General features: G+C 47.0%; 1 protein-coding gene across 1 annotated transcript in view; it reads left to right on the top strand.

Moving 5' to 3' along the window:
• Positions 1-11,633: 11,633 nt before the first annotated feature.
• CCNC (cyclin C) overlaps positions 11,634-21,850 on the top strand; it is an 813,217-nt gene continuing 803,000 nt past the window's right edge. The window contains exon 1 of the mRNA XM_069606395.1: positions 11,634-11,898. Coding sequence (XP_069462496.1) covers positions 11,867-11,898 — 32 coding nt within the window. The 5' untranslated portion in view covers positions 11,634-11,866. The remainder of the gene's footprint in view (positions 11,899-21,850) is intronic.

The raw sequence follows: 21,850 nt of genomic DNA on the forward strand, positions 1-21,850 counted from the left end.
ACCCTGACACAATCACTCTGCGACTCCCTCTCCCTACACTTCTACAACACTGCTCTTGACAGGACGACATCCCTTAACACCAAACTGTCCCCCCTCCCCAATCACCGACCCCTCATGATCCCATTGCCCCAACGCCCAATTTCCCTACCTTCGACTCCTTCAAACCCATCTCCAGAGACAAGTTCCTTGACCTACCATCACCCAGCAAACCTGCCAGGTCACCCCTTGACCCATGCCCAACCTCTGTCCTAAAATAAATATTCTTGTCTACCTGCGCAGGAGAACATGCAAAAGCCATTCTAAATTAATCCCTCACCTCTGGCATTTTCCCTGATGCCTTCAAAATAGCGCATGTCAAACCTCTTCTATAAAAGGCATCCCTTGACCCGCTTGACCCCAAGAATTACAGACCGATCACTAACACCAGATGTTTAACGTAATTGACCCTCGCCCAAAACCCCCTCTGGCAAACCCATTGGCCAGGTGGAGTCAGGACTCGGGCCTCTAGAGCCTGGCATCCTCTTCCAAAACCCTCTTGGGGCCACTCCTGGCACCTATGGCATACACCATGAAAAGCATGTGCTTGGGAACTACTTAATGTGTTGTCAGCCAACATGGAGGCATCCACTTAGCTTGGGTCCAAGGAACCAAGCTATGTGGTCTAGTGTTTTGGGTGTGGTAGCCTAGGGACTACTTTACCTGGACTATTTTGTTGGGGCTATTTAAACCACACCCGAACAAGACAACACGCTTTGCGTTGCTTTGCAGCTTGCAACGTGACGCTCACCGTGTCCAGCTATTCTCTCGAACCTCGGAGAAGCAGGAGGTTTGCAAGGAGACAAAAGGAACATCATTAGCAGCAGCATCTTACCTGCAGTCTTCATCTTTAAACACTCGCAGCTACTGAGAACAGCTTCCTCGAATCTGCATGCCTCCCGGACAGAACGACCTGAAAGAGGAAGATAGAGGCAACATTAAAGAAAGCAGTAGAGACATTTACAAATTACAAACTGCTCAAAAGGCTTACCTGGCTCGTCGCCTCTCGGCTGGCACCACTCCGGACATTCCACTCACGCTGAAGAACACCGCGACCTACAAGGAAGGAAAACACAGGTTAGCAAAGGCAAGACTTTGCAGAGCTGCGCATAGCGTTTACTTACCGCATCATAGAACTCTTAATGCGCCATCATTTACCAACGGGGCTCAACCAAGCCAGTTCGCCGCGCTGAAGTTCTGCATACCTAAGGGAGAAAAAAAGAGACATTTTAAACAAAGAAAGGCATGCAGGATAGCACCAAAACTAAAGAACAGCAATAAGACCTACCTGAACAATATCAAACGGGCCGGCGTCAGTGAAGTAACTGGACCGCTCTCGCCCATGAAAGACAACGCGTCCCTGCAAAGAAGGCAGGACAGAGAGCACGCCTAATTCTACCACAAGGTGAGGAGAGGGCGCCAGAGGGACTGAAATCATACGGGGGTGGAGGGAGGATACTTACCCCAGTCGGTCAGTCTTGAACACAGTCTTCCTGTATTTTCAGGTAGAACCTTCCCCGCAGACCACATCAGGGCAAATCTGAGAAGCATACCAGCGAGTAACCCGGCTGGGTGGCGTCCCTGTGGATACCAGGTGAGCGTAACAGATCCCTCCTCCTCCTCACTACAAAAGCCATCTGAGAATGTCAATTTTGTGCGTGGGTGTGCTCCTCCCACTGTTACAGTTTCCAAATCTATATCTGTGTACTCACCTGTCTCCTCCGTGTCTCCCAGTACTTGCGGTAGCGCTACCTCTTTACTACTAAATGCATTGATCTTACTCCTGGGTGCTTGGCTTGTTCCTCTTAGCCCTTGATTGCTTTGTTGGTCTCCTTCATTCTCTAACACAGTTCTCGCCCTGCGAAGTTCGTTCATTATCGCGTCACTTACCTGTCCTAGCACTCTCGCGTCTCCCCGTATGGCGTCACTTACTTGTCCTAGCACCCTTGCGTCTCTGTCATTGTCCTTCCACAATCCGCCCTCTTTTGCCAGTATACTCTCTATTATTCTCCCTTCCTCGTACTTCCGTGCGCTCTCTGATATAATCTTCTTCTTCCATAGTGTCATCTCCTTGGTGTTCTCTTCCCGTTCCTCCTCTTTCCTCCTGATCTCCCGTTGCTCCATACGTGCTATTCTTTCTGCAATCCCCTTTATGCGGTCCTCTTCCCTTTTCCTTCTCTCTTCCTCTTGCTGGTTTAATCCCGCTTGCACCCCCTTTCCTTCTTGCACCTTCACCTTCCTTTCCCGCTCTTTTTGCCCGAGCTGTCTAATCATTACACTTCGCGCCTCCCTCAGCTCTGCTAGTTTCACTTCCAACACCACCTCTGCTTCCTTCGTGATGTTTCCCTCTTCCCTGGTACTTACCTCGCTCCCTTTCTGAGTGTGTCCTACCTCTTCCTTATCTACCTTTTTTATCACCTCCTTCTCTTCTCCTGTTACCGTCCACCGAGGCTTCAATAACACCTGAGCTGCTATCCATTCTTCTGGTCCTGTACTTGCCAAATCTATTTGGGTCGTTTTTATGCTACTAGAGCTTACCTGTGTCTGTTTGGTGTCTACTGTACTCCCTATACTCAGTCCCTTTTGGTAGTGGTCTTCTGGCACGTATCGTGGTGGACTGTATGCCGGGTTTGAGTATCCCTCAGCGGCTGTTAACTGTGGTCGTGCTGCTTCTCTCAATTCTCTCAATTCTCTCATTGGGTACAAACCCTCAGTTTCTTTGTTTACCTCCTTTATTGGGTATGACCCCTCTGCCCCTTCCTCGCTCTCCTCGGCGCTCTGTGCTGCGTCGTTGGGAGGAGGAGGAGGAGCCGTGGGCGCACTACACCCTTCACCTTGGCACACCTTCTCTTACTTTACCTCCTGCATGATCATCATCCCCGGGGTATACCCCTGAAACATCCTCCAGAGGTCCAAAACCTTGAAGTGGCTTGCCATTTCTTTCCCCTTGTATGTGTTGTGTAGATACGCTAACAGTGATGTTGTGCTTCCATTCTAAAACCACTGTTGGGTGGCCAAGGCATCCTTATCTTCTCATCCGTCCCTTTGGTCCATTCAATACTGTATTTTACTATTTTGTCCCTGTGTGGTGATAGTGTTACGCAGATGTGCTGGAGTGGTGTTGTTAATGTGTGGAACCCATTGTCGGCTCCTAACCCATAATACGATGACATTTCCAAATATTCAGATGTATATACCACCGTTACCTGGCCCCGTAATTTGGGGACGTCCGACTTTCCGCTGTAATGAAAAGCAATATTGTTATTACAGTACTTTCGTGTTGGCCACCACCGCTCTCCTGTTCCTTACAACGCTAACGCCCCCTTGACACCCCTCCTTCCGGAGTTAGGGCCCCCTTTGACCCGAGGCCCCCTGCGTCCTCACGCCCTGCGTGGCGTGCTTTTGACCCGCCCCGTCTTCTCAGCACGGCCGCTACTTGGCGCGCCTGTGGTATTCTTCTAACCCCTCCTCCTTTCTCCCTGTCCCCACTGCCTGCGCAGTGTATGCCCATCTCTTCCCCCTCCCACTGATCGCACCGCTGCTCAGTGCGACCCCTTTGGTCGAGGACATGCCGGCGTTCTCCGCCTGTCCCTCTTCAACCCTCCTTAACCATGCGCCATTGCTCCAATTACGCTGAAGAAGACTGCAGTGTCCTATGCAAGCCCTATGGGTGACGTCACCATGTAGTACAATGTGTTAACTAAAACATAAAATGCGTGCCAATTGTGACAACGTTATTTTCCCACAATCCCCACAGCTGTCTTCCCACCGCACCCAGAGTGGAGTATTCATTAATCACTTTCGTTATTATAATTGTGCTGCACCCGCTGCGTCGCCTTGTGTGTGATACGCCCCCTCCCTGGGGGGGGCTTAACCAGCCAACTATCTTCCGCACTGAGAAACAAAATACCTAGCTCTTGCGGGAATACATCATCTATTCACTGAGCTAAAACACTCAATTAATAGGAATCCTCATTTATTCATCGACCTAAAACGCCAACTCATAGGAATGCCACAGCCCCTGTACAGGTGTCAGCGATCTAGACCAATCAGCGCGATCCGCCAGTCAACACGTAAGAGCTCAATGCCCCACCCAGCACTCTCCGTAACACCAGAATGGACGGCTTTCGCTCTGTTGCCCCCTACACCTTATACATTGATCGCTCCTCAATGACAAAAATCTTTTCTTAACACACTGTAAAACCACCCGCCACCCTGTTCACAATTCCTCCCGCCACCCGCACAACATTACACTGCTGGTTGCGTGTGCCATATTCACATCGGGCTCTCGCCTGCCTGTGCCGCTCGGCTGCGGGCACCCCTCCCAATCAGCTCGCCGCCTCCCCTCGTCTGGACCACGCCTGGACACTCGCCAACCGGCTCCCGACGGCCAATCTCTGGGTTGCGCTGTCCGGTCTTCTTGCAGTTCAACGATGGTCCTGCAGTCCTCCAAAGGGTGCAACGGCAGAGGGGGCCACGTTGCCGGGCCACCTTGATGCAAACGGTCTCGCTGTGGTCTATCTCACCATCTCAGCAGTGCCTCCAACTTGTCGGGGTAATTTCCTGGGGGTTGGCAGGGCCGTCCGCGGTCCTCCGGGGCTGGGGAGACCCCAACTCCTCCTGCGTCCCAAAGGAGTATGAGGCACACACAAGAGCAAGGAGTTACTGCTGTTTATTGCACAAAACAGACAGGGACAAGTTCTCGGAGCATAGGTACCCAAGAAACATCTCAGCGGTAATCGGATTGCAGGCCCTTTTTCTAACCGGATGACGCAACTACGTGCGTCACCTGGTAAAACTAGCCCCTAAACCTAACGCTATCTCGGGTTGGCTCCCCGAGTGGTAGGGTCAGTATAGATGGAAATGTTATTGGTAGAGAAGGGGTCAGGTGGTACGCTTGGGTCGTCCCTAAGAATTGCTACATGAAAATAGTTACATGGGGAAAGTTAGTGATTGGTTGAATTATAGTGTTGTCAGTGGTAAGCCACTCGTATTCTGATTGGTTCATCCGCAAGCCCCCAAGCCTGGGACCATCGCCATTCCCAGCTCGTGATGTACATGGTGTTGGCAACAATGTATGACTATGTGTCAGTGGCGCACAATGGACATGTCTTACTACTAGCTGTTGAGTGTCCCTTTCCCATCGCTGCCGGTGTCCAACTTGTAACTTCGTTGTTGCAGTCTGGGTCCCAGACGTGAGACCCCAGAGCTTCTCTGGTCCTTGGAACTTGGCATCGTATCAGGTCGGCCTAGTCACGTGTTGAGCGACCATGGCTGAAGCAGAATTATGGGGATTTGATTTGTATTTCTGCTCCGAGGAGTTTAGCAGTGGCAGGTGTAACCTTGGCGCTGGGAGTGCCGTGTGTAGATTGCAACTTTGTGGACTTGGCTGTGGGGTTCCCGTCAGGGTTTGTTCTGCATGTTCAGCACCTCACAGCTCCATCTGAGCTGCTCCAGGCCTGGGGACTCTGGTTTGTGGCCTACCTTGGCCTAGTCTATGGGTGGTGGCATACAGTCCATAACACTGGGGTCGCGAGGGTGACATCTTCATGGTTTTAGTAGCAAAGAAGCATCTGCAAGCATATACACAAGCTCTTCTGGCGTCTTGTGTTTCTGCGGTGCAGTAGTTAGCCTATGTGAAAAATAACAACGATGCATGTCTGTGAGCGTGAGCGGTCCTCTACGTCATAGCATTGAGAATGTTCTTTGTGTGGGCTGGTGTGTGTCTGATCCAGGTGCTTGGTGGCACGTGTGTTCTTGTTCGTTGGCTATGTCGTCATGTCATCTCTAACGATGGCGATATTGGTGGGTGACGTCTAATCGAGTTGGTCCATATGGTCGGTCTCAGCTCCACCCGAGGTCCCACCACGTGCTTTGGATGACGCGCAGCTGGCCTGGGCGTGCAGGGCGTGGCCACAGTGGATCTTGACGTCTGGGACAGCAGTCAGAGGGCTGAACTCATCCCGCGGTGTGTGCTTAGGTCGTGACATCATAGGCCATGGTCTGGACGGGAATCGGGGGAAGGGATCATCCCATTTTATGAGGGGGACCAACATAGCCATCCAAAGGGACCGACGTCCTGGACCAGAAATAGAGGACATGATGGTGCAGCTCAACAGGGCCACAAGATTCTCCAAACTTGATTTGAATCAAGGATATCACCAAATGGAACTACATACCTAATTCCGAACAGTTGCCACCTTTGCTACCTATGATGGGTTATTCAGGTACCAAACGCTCAGAGATATTCCAAGAGGCAATCAATTAGACAGGTGCTCCTACCAATACAAACTGCCTTCCATTACAGTGATGACATGTTGGCCTGTGGTCTTTCCGAATACCGGCTCTCTGTCCACACTAAGAAGAGAGCCCACATTCAAGCCCACGTCTCTGCTGCATCTAACAATTCGGCCGAACTCTAAAATCTGCAAGGAGCTGGCCAATCCTGCTGCAGTCTCTACCTCTCCTGTCCACTCCCAGGCCCTCTGCATGGCCCTAGCTTCTCATTTCATCTCTAAAACCCAGGACATCCTGTCCACCCTCTCTTCCTCTCCTCCTCCCTCTACTCTCTCTCTGGCTCCCGTGTGGCCACCTCTCCCCCCTCTTTCTCTGCCTTTCCTTTGTTCTCCCCAGACAAGGTTTCTAGACAGGTCCAATCTATGAAAGTCTCATCTAAACAGATTCTTCCACGTTCTTCCAAAACCATCAAGGACCACATTGACACTGTCACTCCTACCCTGGCTGACTTCAGCAACCACTCCTTCACCACTGGAGCATTCCCTTACCCCCTAAAGCACTCTCACGTGCACCCTCTTCTTAACAAACCCTCAGCCGACCCCTCCTGCCCGGCTAACTATCGCCCGAACTCCATCACTTCTTTTCTGGGCAAACTCCTGGAAAGGCTGGCCATCTCCCAGCTTAATCTTCACACTGAATCTGTTGGTTGTCTCCATGACCATCAGTTGGGCTTCAGAGCAGCCAGAAGCACGGAAACTGCTCTCCCTCTCCTGCACATCCGGAAAGACCTACTATCTAACCTTAATTCTAATCTCCCTTCAGTCCTCATCTTACTTGATCTCTTTTCTGCCTTTGACACGGTCAACCATGCCACCCTGCTCAATCATCTCTGTGATAACCTGGGTATCACCGATCAGGCCCTGGCCTGGCTGACCTCGTTACTCTCTGATTGACCCTTCCAGGTCCAACTTGGGTCCTTCCTTTCCTCCATCTCACTCTCTACCTGTGGTGTTCCCCAGGGGTCTAGCCTCTCTCTGTGGTTGTTCAACCAATATCTGGCACCTTTTGCCCACCACATTGCTGCTCTCTGCTCCAACTTTCAGTGCTATGCGGATGATACTCAGCTTGTTTTCCGGCTGCTCTCTGCCACCTCTTCTCCTTCTCTCATCTCCGACTGTCTGCCTGCTATCGAGGAGTAGTGTGCCACCAACAATCTCTGTCTTAATGCCAATAGGACGGAGATTCTCCTCATCAGCACCCTCCTTTCCTATCAATCTCTGGCTGGACTCCCTTGGCCCTCTTCTGGCTCCCATCTGTGAGGCTAAGAACCTCAGGGTCATCTTCGACTCCACACTCTCCTTTTCTCCTCACATCGCTGATGTCTCTAAGAAGTAAAACTACCAACTGCACCTCCTCAGAGGTATTCTTCCTTTCCTCTCCTTCCCCCAGAAGCTCATTGGGCCTCATTAGGACCCAGGCGGTAAGGGGTTTACGGCGGCGTAAACAGCGCCGACCCTTACCGCCTGATTCCGAGGTCCCTTAGCGCCATGGAGGATTTAACACCTGCTTTTAGCAGGTGTTAAAATCCATGGCGCTAAGGGACCTTGTCGTTAATTACGCCACCGTAATTTACAGTGGCGTAATTAACGCCTTCCCCACTCCCATTATGCCCTATGGGGCAAAAATGGGAATGGGGAAGGGTAAATGGGTTAATGGGGACTTACCGCCCCGCCAACCTCGGAATGGGGCGGTAAGTCCGCCAACCACCATGGCGTAAACATAGTTTACGACATGGCGGTAAAGGTACGACCCAGGCGGTAACTTACCGCCTGGGTCGTAATGAGGCCCATTGTCTCTAGAGCTCTGGTTCTCTCTAGGCTGGACTACTGCAACAGCCTCTTTTGAAATCTGCCTGGTTCTACTCTCTGCCCTCTGCAACTCATCCAAAACAGGACTACGAGACTTGTCCTTGGCCTCAAGCCCAGGGATTGTATCTCTCCAGCACTGAAATCTCTGCATTGGCTCCCAGTGGCTGCGAGGATTAAGTTCAAGACCCTCTGCATTGTCCACCAGGCTGTCTGGGGCTTGGGTCCTAAATACCTCCAACTCTCTTAGTAAATACCTTCCTACTCGAGCTCTCCGCTCCAACACCTCCAACTCCCTCAGGGTCCGTTGCTTCTCCAAGCAACAAATTGGTGGTAAATCTCTTTCTTCGGCTGGGGCCTCCCTCTGGATCAGCTTCCCTGCCTCTCTGAAAATTGAGTTATACCATCTCCGGTTCTGGAAGCACCTCAAGACCTTCCTATTTGCTTATGCCTTCTCTCTTCCTCTCCCCTGCTGATTTCCTGGATGATACTGCACTGGTCACCTGGCTACCCTCTGATTTCAGGCCCAGGTCCCTGCCCGCCCAGTTGCACACCTGCACTGCCTCCCGGCAACCCTTGCACTTGGGCCTGTATCTGTAACCCTAGAGTCCCCAACCTGCACTTCTGGACACCTGCTGTCTGCACATACCCTTGCACCTGCCATCTACTGGCCGCACTTCTTGTTTTGTTTGATCCCATGTACAGCACTGCCCCCCTCCCCTTTCCCCAGGCACTTTTCCCCTCCCCCCTCCCCTGCACTTGCACAATCTCAATTTCACTTGGCCTAGTAAGATTGTTTTCTCTGTCCTTCTTCTGTTCCCCCTCCCTTGCCTCGTTGCACCTTGAAACACTTGTGTATAGGTGCATTATAAATGCCATATCACATCACATCACATCACATCACATCACATCACATCACAAGAGGAACAATACATGGCACTGGTTGTAGTTTGTGAAGCACTAGAGGAAGTAGGTCTTACACTGAACTTGGACAAATGCAACAAACAAAAGGAAGCTTTGATTTTATGGAAATTTCTTCTCGGATGAGGGGATGAAGCCAGACCCGGAGAAGGTTTGTACCATTACTAACCTGGCTGCACCCACACATTTGTCATGGGTGAGGTCATTCCTCTGCATTGTGGGCTGTTGTGCCAGGTACATACCAGGATATGCCACAACGACAGAACCCCTCAGGAGGCTACTGAAGAAAGAAGAGACGTTCAGGTGGTCAGAAGAGTGCAGTCTTTCTTTTGAGCACATAAAAGCTGAACTGGCGAATGCAAAACAACTAGCATACATCAATCTACTGTGGGACAACGGGAATTTGTTAGGCTCACATGAATCTGCATGATGCTATTGTGACTTTGCATGCAGGATGGGGAGAATGAAACTAAAGCCATACTCTTATTGCTCAACATATTTCTATGGTGGTGTATGTAGTGTAAAGCATATGCAAATTAGGAAGTTTGAATGTATTTTGGACAGGGCTCAAATAGATGAGTTTCCTGCAACTGTAATAGTCATGCAGTTTTTTGTTCTGTTATGTGTAGTTGTTAAAATGCCATCTGCCACTAATGTTACCAAAAATGTTGATTGGGGGAACGAATGAGACATATGGAATCGGCTGCACTGCATTTAGGGGAAAAAGTAGCAGGACTGTTTTTGCTGTCAATAACAACACCCACCCCCCTCGGCTGCCGCCACACTTTTGCAATGCTGGATTCTTCACTGCGCAACAGTACATTACAGTATGAACAATATTTCTAAATAGAAGGGTTAAGATGTTGATCCTGACCTCCTGACCTTGTTTTTAGTGTCCATTTTGCTTGATTTAGACCCCCACCCCTCCATACACTGTGCTTCCTCGTTCCCTTTTCCCCACCCAGCTCCTGCCTCCCGTGCCCGCCCCGTCCCCTGATAGGCTTTATCACCGGTCATAACTAGCCTGTTATAGGGCAGCCCCCTGCCCGGCAGCCACTTCGGCTAAGGGCCCCAAGGCAAAGGGCAGCTCCCACAAAGGCGGCTCCAGAAGTGTCTGCCTGTGTCCGCAGGGGAAGCCAATGAAGCCAGCAGTTAACAGACACCAACAAAAACTGTAAGTGTGGCATGTGTGGGGTGTAGTGCAATTACTCTACACCAGAAAGCCCCCACCACTCTACCTTACCTTGCCATAACATAGACTGCCATAGACTTAGCCCATGCATACTTAGAACGAATTGTGACCACCAGCCTGATTTTATCCATGACAGTATTTGAAATGTTGCCTTGCACTGCATCCTAACATACTAGTCACTGTTAACAAGTGTCACGCCTGGAGGGAATTGTGGATGCTAGCCTGCGTCGCACCTAAATCGGACTGTGAATGACAGCATATGCCACACTTAGATGGAACTTGAATGTTAGCATGTGCCACACGTAGAACTGAGATCAGCCTGCGCCATATCTAGATAGGATTGTGAATGTTAGCATATGCCACAACTAGATGGAACTTGAGTTTTAGCATGTGCCACACTTAGACGGAATTCCTAACTTTGGCCTGCGTTGCATCTAGATAGGATTGTGAATGTTAGCGCACGCCACACCTAGATGGAACTTGAATGTTAGCATGTGCCACACTTAGAATTGAGAACACTATCCTGCCCCATATCTACATAATTATTGTAAAGTTTAGTGAGTGCCGCACTTGGACGGAATTATGAAGATCAGCAAATACTACACTTAGACAAAACTGTGAATGTTAGCATGTTACATTTTATATAACCCACTAACCAATATAAGCTCAAACTCTCTGCATACTTATATTGCTCAAAAAACTCACAACCATCTCTCGCACAATCAAGCTGCACGCAATTCACCACACCACAACACATAAGCCGCACCAACAGCACACGCGGACTGACACTCCAATACTCGCACCAAAGCTCAGCACCTGGTGTCAACCGAGTTGAAGCTGCCAACAGTACACCACTCCTCTCACTATCCTCCTCCTTCTTCACCTTACTAACCCATCCCACCTTCTTGTTTGCAGATCCGCCAGAGCGCATGGAGACCAATTCAGTTGGTGATGGTGCTATATAAGTACCTTTAACATAACATAACACAATCTGGGTCGTCCCTTCAAAACTGAAGTTTGAATGGCCATCTGGCCCTGGGCATAGATTTTTTCTTATTTTTTTTTTGGGCTCCAAAAATTACGAGTCTTGAAAAACAAGCAGCCCAATTCGCCGAGATAATTGTCAATGAAGCCCGCAAGTTTTTCTCCGGGAGCATATAATACTGACCAAATGTGAGACGGCAAACTCTCCTCCCTAAATACATAAACTGTCTGGACAACATTATTGTCTCTGCTCAATATTTGTCGCCACAGAGCCCAAAATGTCGCGCAATTCTTTTAGCCTGCAATTTGTATTAAATCGATACGATTTGGGACCCAATCAAAAAAAAATACATGAAGCCTGACTTCGGTGTTCTGACAGGCATTCAGAGCGTTTGGTACAGCATCCGATCGCTGCACCCTCCGCTTACACCAATCGTGCGCACAGGCGTGGGCAAGTAGGGAAGACGGTCTGACGTCGGCGCGTGACGTTGGACGTCTCCCGGTCCCTTCCTCCTGGTAGCTACGGACCCGGTGTTCCACTTCCGCGCAGTACTGTAGAGGGCTGCTCTGAACCGGCAGCAAGAAGCTCGGCTTACTGTCCGGGTGCACACATCAGCCCTACGGTCTTCTTATGGCTGGAAACTTCTGGCAGAGCTCGCACTAGTGAGTGGGGGCTTTTATGTTTCTCGAGGGACTAACATCCACTGAGTCCTGTGTTCGTTCAGTACTTGCGTTTAGGAGCGGTTCAATACCAGAGCCCAATATGCGTGCTCCTGTTGTTGGTGTTGTATGGGGGCGTGGTCTGATTAGTTGATTGGGTGCTTTTCGGGACAGGGTGTTAGTATGGACTTCTCCTGGGAGCAGTCTTTTTTTATATTTATTTTGTGTTTTAGGGACATGAGCGTTGAACGCTCCTATTTGGTGTGTGCGTGTACTAGCTCGCTAGCTGATAGGTGAAATAGACTTGGCGTTTATTGGACAAGGGTGGAAGAACTGTGCTCCTTTGAGGGTAGTGTGGCATGGGCTGGTGAGCCCCAATTTCCCTCGATATCTTATGAGCAGTGCTAATGTGCTATTCCCCCTTTTTTTTAATCAGTGACCGGAACACCCACTGTCCCTTTTTGTAGGTTGGAGGATGTTCTTTTTGTATTTACTCATCACCAGGAGGTCCTTATGATTGTATTGTGGGAGAGTTATGATGGAAAGTGTACATCCCAGGCTGGTTCTTCCAGTTTTTTTTATTAATTTATTTTAGACCACTTTTTAAACAGATTGAAATCTATTTTTAGTTTGTGCTATTATGAGCTCTAACTATTGCATTAGAGTACAGCTGGGGTGAAATGCCATACGAGGAGGGTCACACATCTTGTGGTGGTTGTTTGGTTAGTTGCCCCCCCCCCATTGACTGCCCATGGCCATGCTAATCCCTATGGCCATTGCCACCCAGTTCCTGTCCAAGACACTGCCCAATGAGATCTCTTTGAACTCAAGCCTACCATTGAAGTTTGCACTCGAAGTTCCTGCGAGTGCTTTTTCAAAGGAGTCGCCTGAGAGTTAAATAATTAATTCAAGCTGTAAACTCACTACTGCTGCAATAAAGATGTCTTAAACTCGTCTGCCTTCAGCACTATGCATGTCCTTCATTGAAGTCCTGTTAAAAACAAGCATTGGCAAAGACCACAGTTTTGGCTTGTGTGTAACTATTGGGAATTTGGCAGACCATGCTATTGTATGCCCAAGTACTTGCACCTGCTACCATCAATGGCCATTTAATACCACTTTGTCAGCCCCTAGCAAGTGCCTTTCCCATGCCTTCACAAAAGCCCAAACTGTTGGCATTGTCAATGCTTGTCCTGGCAATGATATGATGATATGGTAGGTTATTTATAACGCGCTTAATACCCAGAGATTTCTAAGCATGGACCTGGGGATCGTACCTGTGTTGCTCAGTGTCGGATTGCTTCCAAGGTGAGCATGTTGCCCCTGAGCTATCCTCCCGAGACAGTGATATCTTTCATGAACTGAAAAGGTACTATACACTGCACTCCTAGTCAATATAGTGGATATCAATTAATTATTTTGGTCTTGGTCGGTTGACATTAAAGTCTTAAGATGCAGGGGAGAAATGACAGTCCTGGCACATGGACCGCAGAGCTATACAAAGCAAAAGAAAAAGTTCCCACAATAGTATAACTGTAATGTAACAAAAGACAATTGTATATAAATATATCAATTTATATTCGTCATGTCAAACAAGATTTCAAGGCACCCTAAGCTTAATAAGTCACCCTAGGGGTATGAACATTCCAGAAGTATGCAGCTCGTATGTCCATCCTGTGGACATGGCCCAAGTAAATTCATCCACTGTGCACAAATCTATATGGAAAAAGGACCAATGTAACTGTATTATCACTGGGTGCATGATGACTTAGTCCTGAAATGGCAGTAACTCTGTACTTCGTCTCACCTCCCCAGGTCTTGTGTTGTGTATAAACTCACATTGCAAATAAGCATTTAAATCAGGCAGTCTATCATCTGTGAAGTAAGGAAATTAATAGGTATTGAGTGGTAAGTACCGGTCCATACGTCCCATTATATGCTGGGAGTAAATATTCACATTAACTCACATGGTGTTCTGAAGTGTATCGTGCTGCGTGACACCGAAATGGTGCCTCTGGCCCAGTTGAACGGGGCAGTAGATGCTATGTTATTAATGACCTGAATTGACCGACCTGTAAAGTGAACATTTCAGATAGTAAAGCTTACCCTGTGTTATCGCATCTATTTAAGAATAAGCAGTGTCCAGATTACTAACCGGGTGTATTGCTGTATGTAGCGTTCTGCTGCCTCTTCCTTCGTGCGCCGTGAAAAGGGTATGACTGGCCGCGTTGCTAAGGAAGGTAGTTGCTATCAGCAGTCCGGGTGCGTGACACGTTCACGTCTTTGCGCTGGTGTCCCGTAGTGTAAACTAAATGTACAAGTCGTATAAGGAAAGGGGATCTGTACCATACGGTTTATGATGGAAGAACAAAAGAGAATATCACTTGTAAAGGAGAATCTTGTGCTGTCAGCCCTCAGATGATAGAAATGATGCAATTTGGGAAACTTGTGACGCAATGTCATCGTCACGCTCGATGCTCAATCGTGTTGAAGCACTGTTTGTCTGTTAGACACCAGTATGTGTCATGCATAAGAGTGGTCCTCTATCTGACATGGGGGTATGGCGTGATGAGGGTCTAAGAGGGAAATTGATACGGCTCTCGTAGTGGGTTGGGATCCCCTGAATGGTGTCTACACGACTAAATGGTAAGACATAATGTCACGTTTTAAATGAGCTGCATCACCCAATGTTAAACAATGATGTCTTTCATGCCCACCTTCCTAGGCAGTGACTTTGACATGTTCTCAGTATTTCTAGCACAGTGCAGGGTTCGAAATTGAGGGGAGCTGGAAGCTACTTGGCTCCTGCCTGTAGCCTGGAGATGCCTGGTTAGCTTGACACTAACAGCTACCAGGAGCTACTTTTGGTTCCCAGACTGTCTGAAGCTTAACAAGCACACCTATGTGAATTTAATGCTGTGCATGTGCATTTGGGACAATCTAGAAATAAACATTAGGACATCTACACAACATTTAAAGCATAAGGGGTCACACATAATGGACAAAAAAGATTGCAACGTATGTGAAAGTTACATTTTCAGAACGCTGCGCACTAGCTCCTTGGTCCCCAGTAGTAGCTCCTGGTCATTGGTTAATGCTGGATACACAGTGGCTTCTTTTAGCTCCTGCTTATCCAATCTTAATTTTGATCCCTGCTATGTTTGCTCTGAATGCGATACACTTGATTAGAAATGTGCCAGGCATGTACATCACAAACTCAAGTCACTTTACCCACCACTTCTCTCTTACGTTCTTTACTGGCACCTAGACTAGCTAGGAGTGAGCTTCGATGAGCTGCTAATGGATAGTTTTATAGAGCCTTTGACGGTAAAGCTAGTCTTTGTGAGGTCAGGGTTTTGCAGCTTTGTCACATTGCGCCCTACACTTAAGGGTTTAACAGTTGCTCACTGTGCTTCTGGACTTTTATTCTCCTGAAAGCATATAAAAACCTGGAAGTTCCCAACTTTCTCCTGCTTCTTTCTCAGCGTTTTCCTGCTTCACAACTGCAAGGAACACATTGAGGTGGAACTGCAGGGGCCGAAACTGCAATTCATGGAGCTTGAAGTAGCTCTTTGGTGTCAGAATTTCCTTCTGACCAGGAGTTCCTCAGCGTGTCCCAAGATCTACTTAAGTCCAGTCTTGTGAATGGAGTCCCTGAAATATGGTTGAACTTGCTTTCTTCCCCAAACTGTGTCATGTACCCAAAAATGCACATTACTTGAGCCCCTCTTTCTTTTTCTGTGCCTCGTACTCCATTGCTGACTGTTTCTGTTGAATCCTTGGTCTCTTGCCATGTTACTTTACCTGTCTTCATTTTTTACATTGTCTTTTATATTGCATTTGTTTTTTATCAAATCTTCCACCTCGCTACTTGATCTGTCAGTGTTCACCTAACTTTGCTTCTATTTCATAACTGCCACTATCTTTTGCACTCTTTCTCTCTGCTGCAAAATGAGGCATTTGTACATAGTATGGAACAAATCTAACTTCCAAATGAGATGCAACAATAACTTGCGTACAGTACATTTGACTTTTCTAACTTTACGTGTCTTCTACAGGTTTACTGTTGCACCTTTTTATGCAACTTCCATGACACCGTTCATTTTGGGTATAGTTTTCCTGGGGAGCCAAAGATAGATTTTGATGTCAAGCTAGCCAGGCTCTTCTTGGCCCTACTCAGAAGCTAAACAGCTCCCACCACTTAGCAATTTCAAACCTGGCTATGAATTGTATAACGTGGGTCGAAAGAAAGATTTCATTGCCAGGAGCTAAAAGTCGATTTTGTGTCGTGATCATGTGCACCTAGATGCAGTCTCTTCCTGGCTCCTTACTGATTTGCACAATACAAACATTAAAATCAAAATCAGATCAACCCAGTAAGCAGGAGCTACCTCTGGGGAACCAGGCGTTATTATGTGCCGTGCTGCAAATTGAACGTGCGCGTCAAAGATGACCCATTATGCTTTAAATGTCTTCTGGAGGTGTCCATGCAGATTTAGTGTCACATATGAATGTTTGGTTGTCACCAGGATCTAAATGTTGCTGGGTTCAAGCCAACCAGGCTCTCCTATTATATAACCAAAAGCTACATAACTCCCATGTAATAAAGAAACACAATAGAGGTTGCACTTGTATATTTACATGAATCTCTCTTTAGTATTTCAGATATTTATATAACCTTGTTCCAAAGTTATCTGTGCAGAACCACAACAAAACTCCAGCTCAATTTTCAGTCAACATTACCCCAATAATCTGACCCTGACATGGGCCAGGAAATGTTCTGCACTCTATGAGACTACCTCCTCGTTTTAACAATATTATTCATAAGGCTCCCTGTTTTCCATTTTTACGCATGCATGTAGATGGAAATCAATCTGTTTTCTGTCTGTATTTATTGATAAAAATGGAAAATAATGGAAAAGCAGGTCTTTCTGCTTGGTTCCTGTGCTGTCAATCATTATTAATTTCGACATATTTGTAAATGGAAACAGTGAAAACCACTTGACCTACTTGTGTCATGGAAAAATGACCACCGACTGTTCTGGTGGTTTGGTGAACAATTTATTAGTAAAAAGCAAGCAACAGGACAAGAAACCGACAGTACGAGACTTTGGCTCAAGTGAGAACCCCCCCCTCCGTGCACCGTTCTCTTGTACCCAAAGGAACACATGCATTTTAATCGAAGGGGCAGTTCAGGCAGGTCAAGGAATCCTACTGAAACAATGTTACACGCAGGGAACAACTCCTCACTTTAAAGCCTTTGATACCAGCTGCATTCTCGCATCTTGAGACTGTGTTTATCAAGGAGAACAGCATAAAGTGATATATTTAGTGGAGCTGTATATTCTCCTCGGAGGTTCACACACAGTCTGAGGCAGGTGAGCATGCTTACAGTATGATGACTTGCTAAACTGCGTTTCCTAAGAAAGTGGGAGCCTAAAACAAGCTTACATATGCAAAAGCGAAACGTGTCGGAAGCGAGAGATATGAAGGTGAGCATAGCTACACTCTGGGCAGAGAATCTTCATCGCAAGGACATGCACAGTAAAGCCCAAAGCCTCACCTGGCACGGGCAAGAGACAGTGTTTAAACATGGCAGTTTGCAGTACCTAGCCAAGATTAAAATGCAGCAGTGTGGCATAACATTTTCAATTCCAAACTTTTCCGCTACACTTGTAACACATGGTTATCAAAAAACACATTTGTTGAAATATGGGAAACCTCTACCTGTCCGTACTGTTCACTCTGTCACTGCTTTATCATTCGTGCCATGGAAAAAAGTTACCCTACTCAAGCGCAGTAGATATAACGAAGGCACATCGAAGTTGTATGTCCCGACACAACTGAAGTATTGACTCTATGTACTGAGCCAGTGCAGTATACGTGACTGATAATTATTACAAATCTGGAACATCCTTTATATTCTCAGTGCTATACGAACACGATTATGCACCACTTTTCAGAGTATAAAAATGGAAACCTGAATGTACAAACCATTCTATACACAATTTCTTGAACAAGACATCTTAATACTAATTTCAATTGTAGTACATCGTATTATTGATTTAAATGTGAGATATCATGCACACAGTTTTCCTGTCTTTTATGGTACAGCCTGATACTGAATCGGGTCTGTTTGCTTTTTAAGACGTTACCCAGCCAGACAAAACCAGAAGAAAAGATCCAGTATGAAAAGCAGGTCGCTCAATGGAAAAAGTCCTAGTTATTCTCTCCGAATTACAATTTACTTCGATTCAAAGAAATGTTCTCCAGAAAGGATAATCTTCTGTTCTGATCTAGATCACAACCTTTTTAGGGAGCAAATTGATCTAATTAGTGTATATGTGTGTGTGTGTATATATATATATATATATATATATATATATATATATATATATATTTGATTCACTCCAACATTGAATGTTGCAAGAGCACCATTTGGTAATGCCTCCAAAAAGCTAATTTTAACCAGAGATACAGAATGTTGTTTTGGACTATTTTTATAAAAATGTCTTCATTCAGTTAATGAATGAACAATCTAAGTAGAAACGAGTGCCAACAATTAAATGTTGTAGAGAATGAAAATATTACCATCAAACCTGCTGATAATTGTAACCATAGCGCCCCATTTAATATGACATACTAAATAAAGCATGTAAAAGACAACTGAATGATTCTTTTACTTATATGCAGATTGAGTTAGATCACAGACAGGAAAAAACCATTTCAATTTAGACTGTTGGATGCTTCTGAAATGGAAAACTGGATTTCTCCAAGCGCTAAACGGTACTTGCATTTGCATCCATTGGTCCCAGTATTTTATATTCTTGCAAAAATATCTCAATCTTTGGTCACTCCTCCAGCATGTCCCATAACAGAAGCTACCAACAGTTTACTGGATCCTTTGTCGCTGTATATTGACATGATTTTAATACATATTTGAAAGATACAGGCACTTTTTTTTTACGCCTTTTGTACAGTACCCATATCCTATTTACTACGGATTTAACTAGTCTATATACCTCTATCCCTCAAGAGGAATGACTTTCCGACATGGATGGGTTTCTATTGCAGTATAATAACAAAGTATTAATTTAGACATTTTTGAAGTAGATCTTGAACAACAATTTATTTCAAATTTCAAGATAAGTTCTATTTTCAAATCTCGGGTATGTCGATGAAATACAGTATGCCTGCTGTCTAATGTTCTTATGTATTACTTTGAGATGAGGTATGTCAATTGAGCAAAAACAGTGGAAGAATAGTTTGAAGATCATATATCGGGGTGGAAAATATGCCATTGGCTAGTGATGACTCTTGGCGAGTAAGAAATGGTGAGCTGTGTCTATGTATGGAATTGAGTGACTTTTCTAAATCTGGCTAGTAGCTTGCAATTTAAATGTTTGCTTTGTGTGTATGTGTATGTATATATATATGTATGATGGGGCCTGTGGTAGCGGCCCTGTAGTTATGGTTAAGTTGCTCAACTCATAGGAAGGGCACTTTTTGGGCGGCATATAACTTTGCTCCCCCTGGACGCAAGTTTGGTGATGTTTCATCAAGGGGGGGGCAAAGTTGTGGGGGGGTCCCACATTTTTTTTTCTTCCATAGACTCAATGGAAAAAATATTTTGCTCAGGCCTACAGACCAAACCGCTGGACAGATTTCCAACAAATTTGCGGCAGGAGCGGCGGCTTGGTCCCGAACGCGTGCTTTTGTAAATTTGGTCTAAAGCCATCTACTAGTTTTCTTTGAAACAGGCAAAATGTAGGTCCAAAAAAATTAGTGCTATCTGGGTTCGGGACTCACTTCCCTGATAGGTCTGCGGACAGGCATCTGATTGGCCTAGAGGGCGACGTGAGGTCCGCAGACATTGGACACACCCACTGATTGGATGCTGAAAAGTGTCAAGTATGTCAGATTTTTGGAAACGCCTGCCATGTTGGATTCACGAGCAGCCACGGGTAAAAACATATTAAGCACAACTTTGGACTTGTCAAACTTATCAAATAATCTCTGGAGAGGTGAGGGGTGATGAGGATGGGATGGGATGTGGCCGTAAGAAGCCAAACAAATGGGTGGTTTTCACCCTCGAAGTCCACTAACAGTCCGGATGTTTGGGTACAGTCTTGTGGTGTTCGCGAACACTTCAGAGTTTCTGGGACATATATGCCTATTTCTGCATTACAGGGTTGGTGAAAAGCAGTTTTGCATTGCTTATAACTTTGGCGCCACTCAATGAAACTGCATGACATTTGGAATTTTATTCTAGACCTGGTTCTGAATGGTTACGGAAAGTGTGGAGCTGTTTGTCAAGAGGGAACAAAATTAGAGGGACCTCCCAAAATATTGTAAAGGCTTATAAATGTGGTGCCATTTGACGAATCTGCACAAAAGTTAGCAAAACGATTTTATATATAGATATAAATGTTGTTTTCAAAGTTTGGTTGGATTCTGTCAAGAGGAGGCAAAATTAGAGGGGGGGTCTCAACATTTTTAGGTGGCTTATAACTTTGTTGCCATTTGACGAATGTGGACAAAAGTTTTCAGAAAAATTATAGACCCAACCTTGAATATCTGTGCAAAGTCTGAATGGATTTTGTCAAGTGGGGTCTAAACTATATGACTATTGTTTGTACGTACATTTTGACACTTTTCAAAAAATAAAACATGGACGGATTTGCAGCAAACTCGTGCAAGGAGCATTGGCAAGGACACGAAAACAGGGTTTTGCAAACGTGTCCTTGTTTATTTTTAGAAAAGTGGCATAATGTAGGTACAAAAAATGGTAATATACCTTTTGGTGACTGAGGTATAGCCCTTTTCTTCTGGGGTGGTAGTCGAAGCGTTGGACGGGCCGCTCACCATGTAATTGGTCCATTTTGTTTTGGAGTGTTGCCATTCAGAGGCCCCACACCTCCATCTCCAGACCCCACCTAGTCCAGGCGACCACAGCTCACAGTGCCCTCCTTCTCATGGAGTGCACGGCCACCAATGTCTATCTTGGCTCTGGGATGGGTCCCAATGTGTGTGCACCCTCCCTATTGCTCCTGCAGCTCGACTTGGCCCAGCTGTGTTTATTCAGCATGCTGGTGTTCCCCATTGTATCCCCATGCAGTGCCCCTTCTTCCTGATGGCCCCAGGTGGCTGACTGAGGCAGCGTTCCCCTTCTTGACTCAATATTATACCCTGGATTGCTCCGTTAGCTTGCTGAATGTCTCACCCTGCTGCCCGGGGGTGCAATCGTGGAGTGGGCCTAGCTAATGCTACGCTCCGGTCCCTACCCTCCAGTCCCTCCTGCTGAGCCGGGCTGCTTCTGTGGTTTCCACACTGTTCGAGAGATTAAAAAAACTGTCTGGCCGCCTCAGCGGCGGACAGGTTTCAACACTGCAGCCCAGGTTATCTGATATGAAGGCACAGGTGCTGAGCGCCGGTTCCCCCGGGTCCTCCAGGGGGCCGGCGCTCACAGGGAGAGGCACCCACCTCCTCCTGCTGTGCCCCACTCTCCAGACCTCTCGCCAGGTCCCGCTCAACGGGCCGCCACCGTTCCGAGTTGGCTTTCCGATGGGGAGTGCCACCACTGGTCCACTCCAGCCGCTGGTGGTCGACTACTCTCACGCTTCACCCCGTGGGGCAATTTGGCTGGGCTGGTCTCTGCTCCTCTTCGCTGCCGCAGAGCGGTCTCCTGCCGGCTATGCTGGTGAGCACAGGGCCATGCATCGCCCTCTGCCCAGTCCTCTGCTCACCAGATCGGGTTGTTCTTTGCCCACCCTGGCCATGTCATATGGTTGTGCGTTCGCGGCTGGGCACGGGTCTTGCCCACCACTGCTCCCTGTCCCTCGCCTGTCTCACAGCTTGCTGCAGACACCACCCGATAAGGTCCCGCTGCAACCTTGGTCACTCGTTCAAAATGACGCCAGACCCCACACGCCGCAGACCACTTGCGGTCACTATT

The sequence above is a fragment of the Ambystoma mexicanum genome, chromosome 4p (genome assembly GCF_040938575.1).
Source record: "Ambystoma mexicanum isolate Mex_15411 chromosome 4p, UKY_AmexF1_1, whole genome shotgun sequence".
Classification (NCBI taxonomy): Eukaryota; Metazoa; Chordata; class Amphibia; order Caudata; family Ambystomatidae; genus Ambystoma; species Ambystoma mexicanum.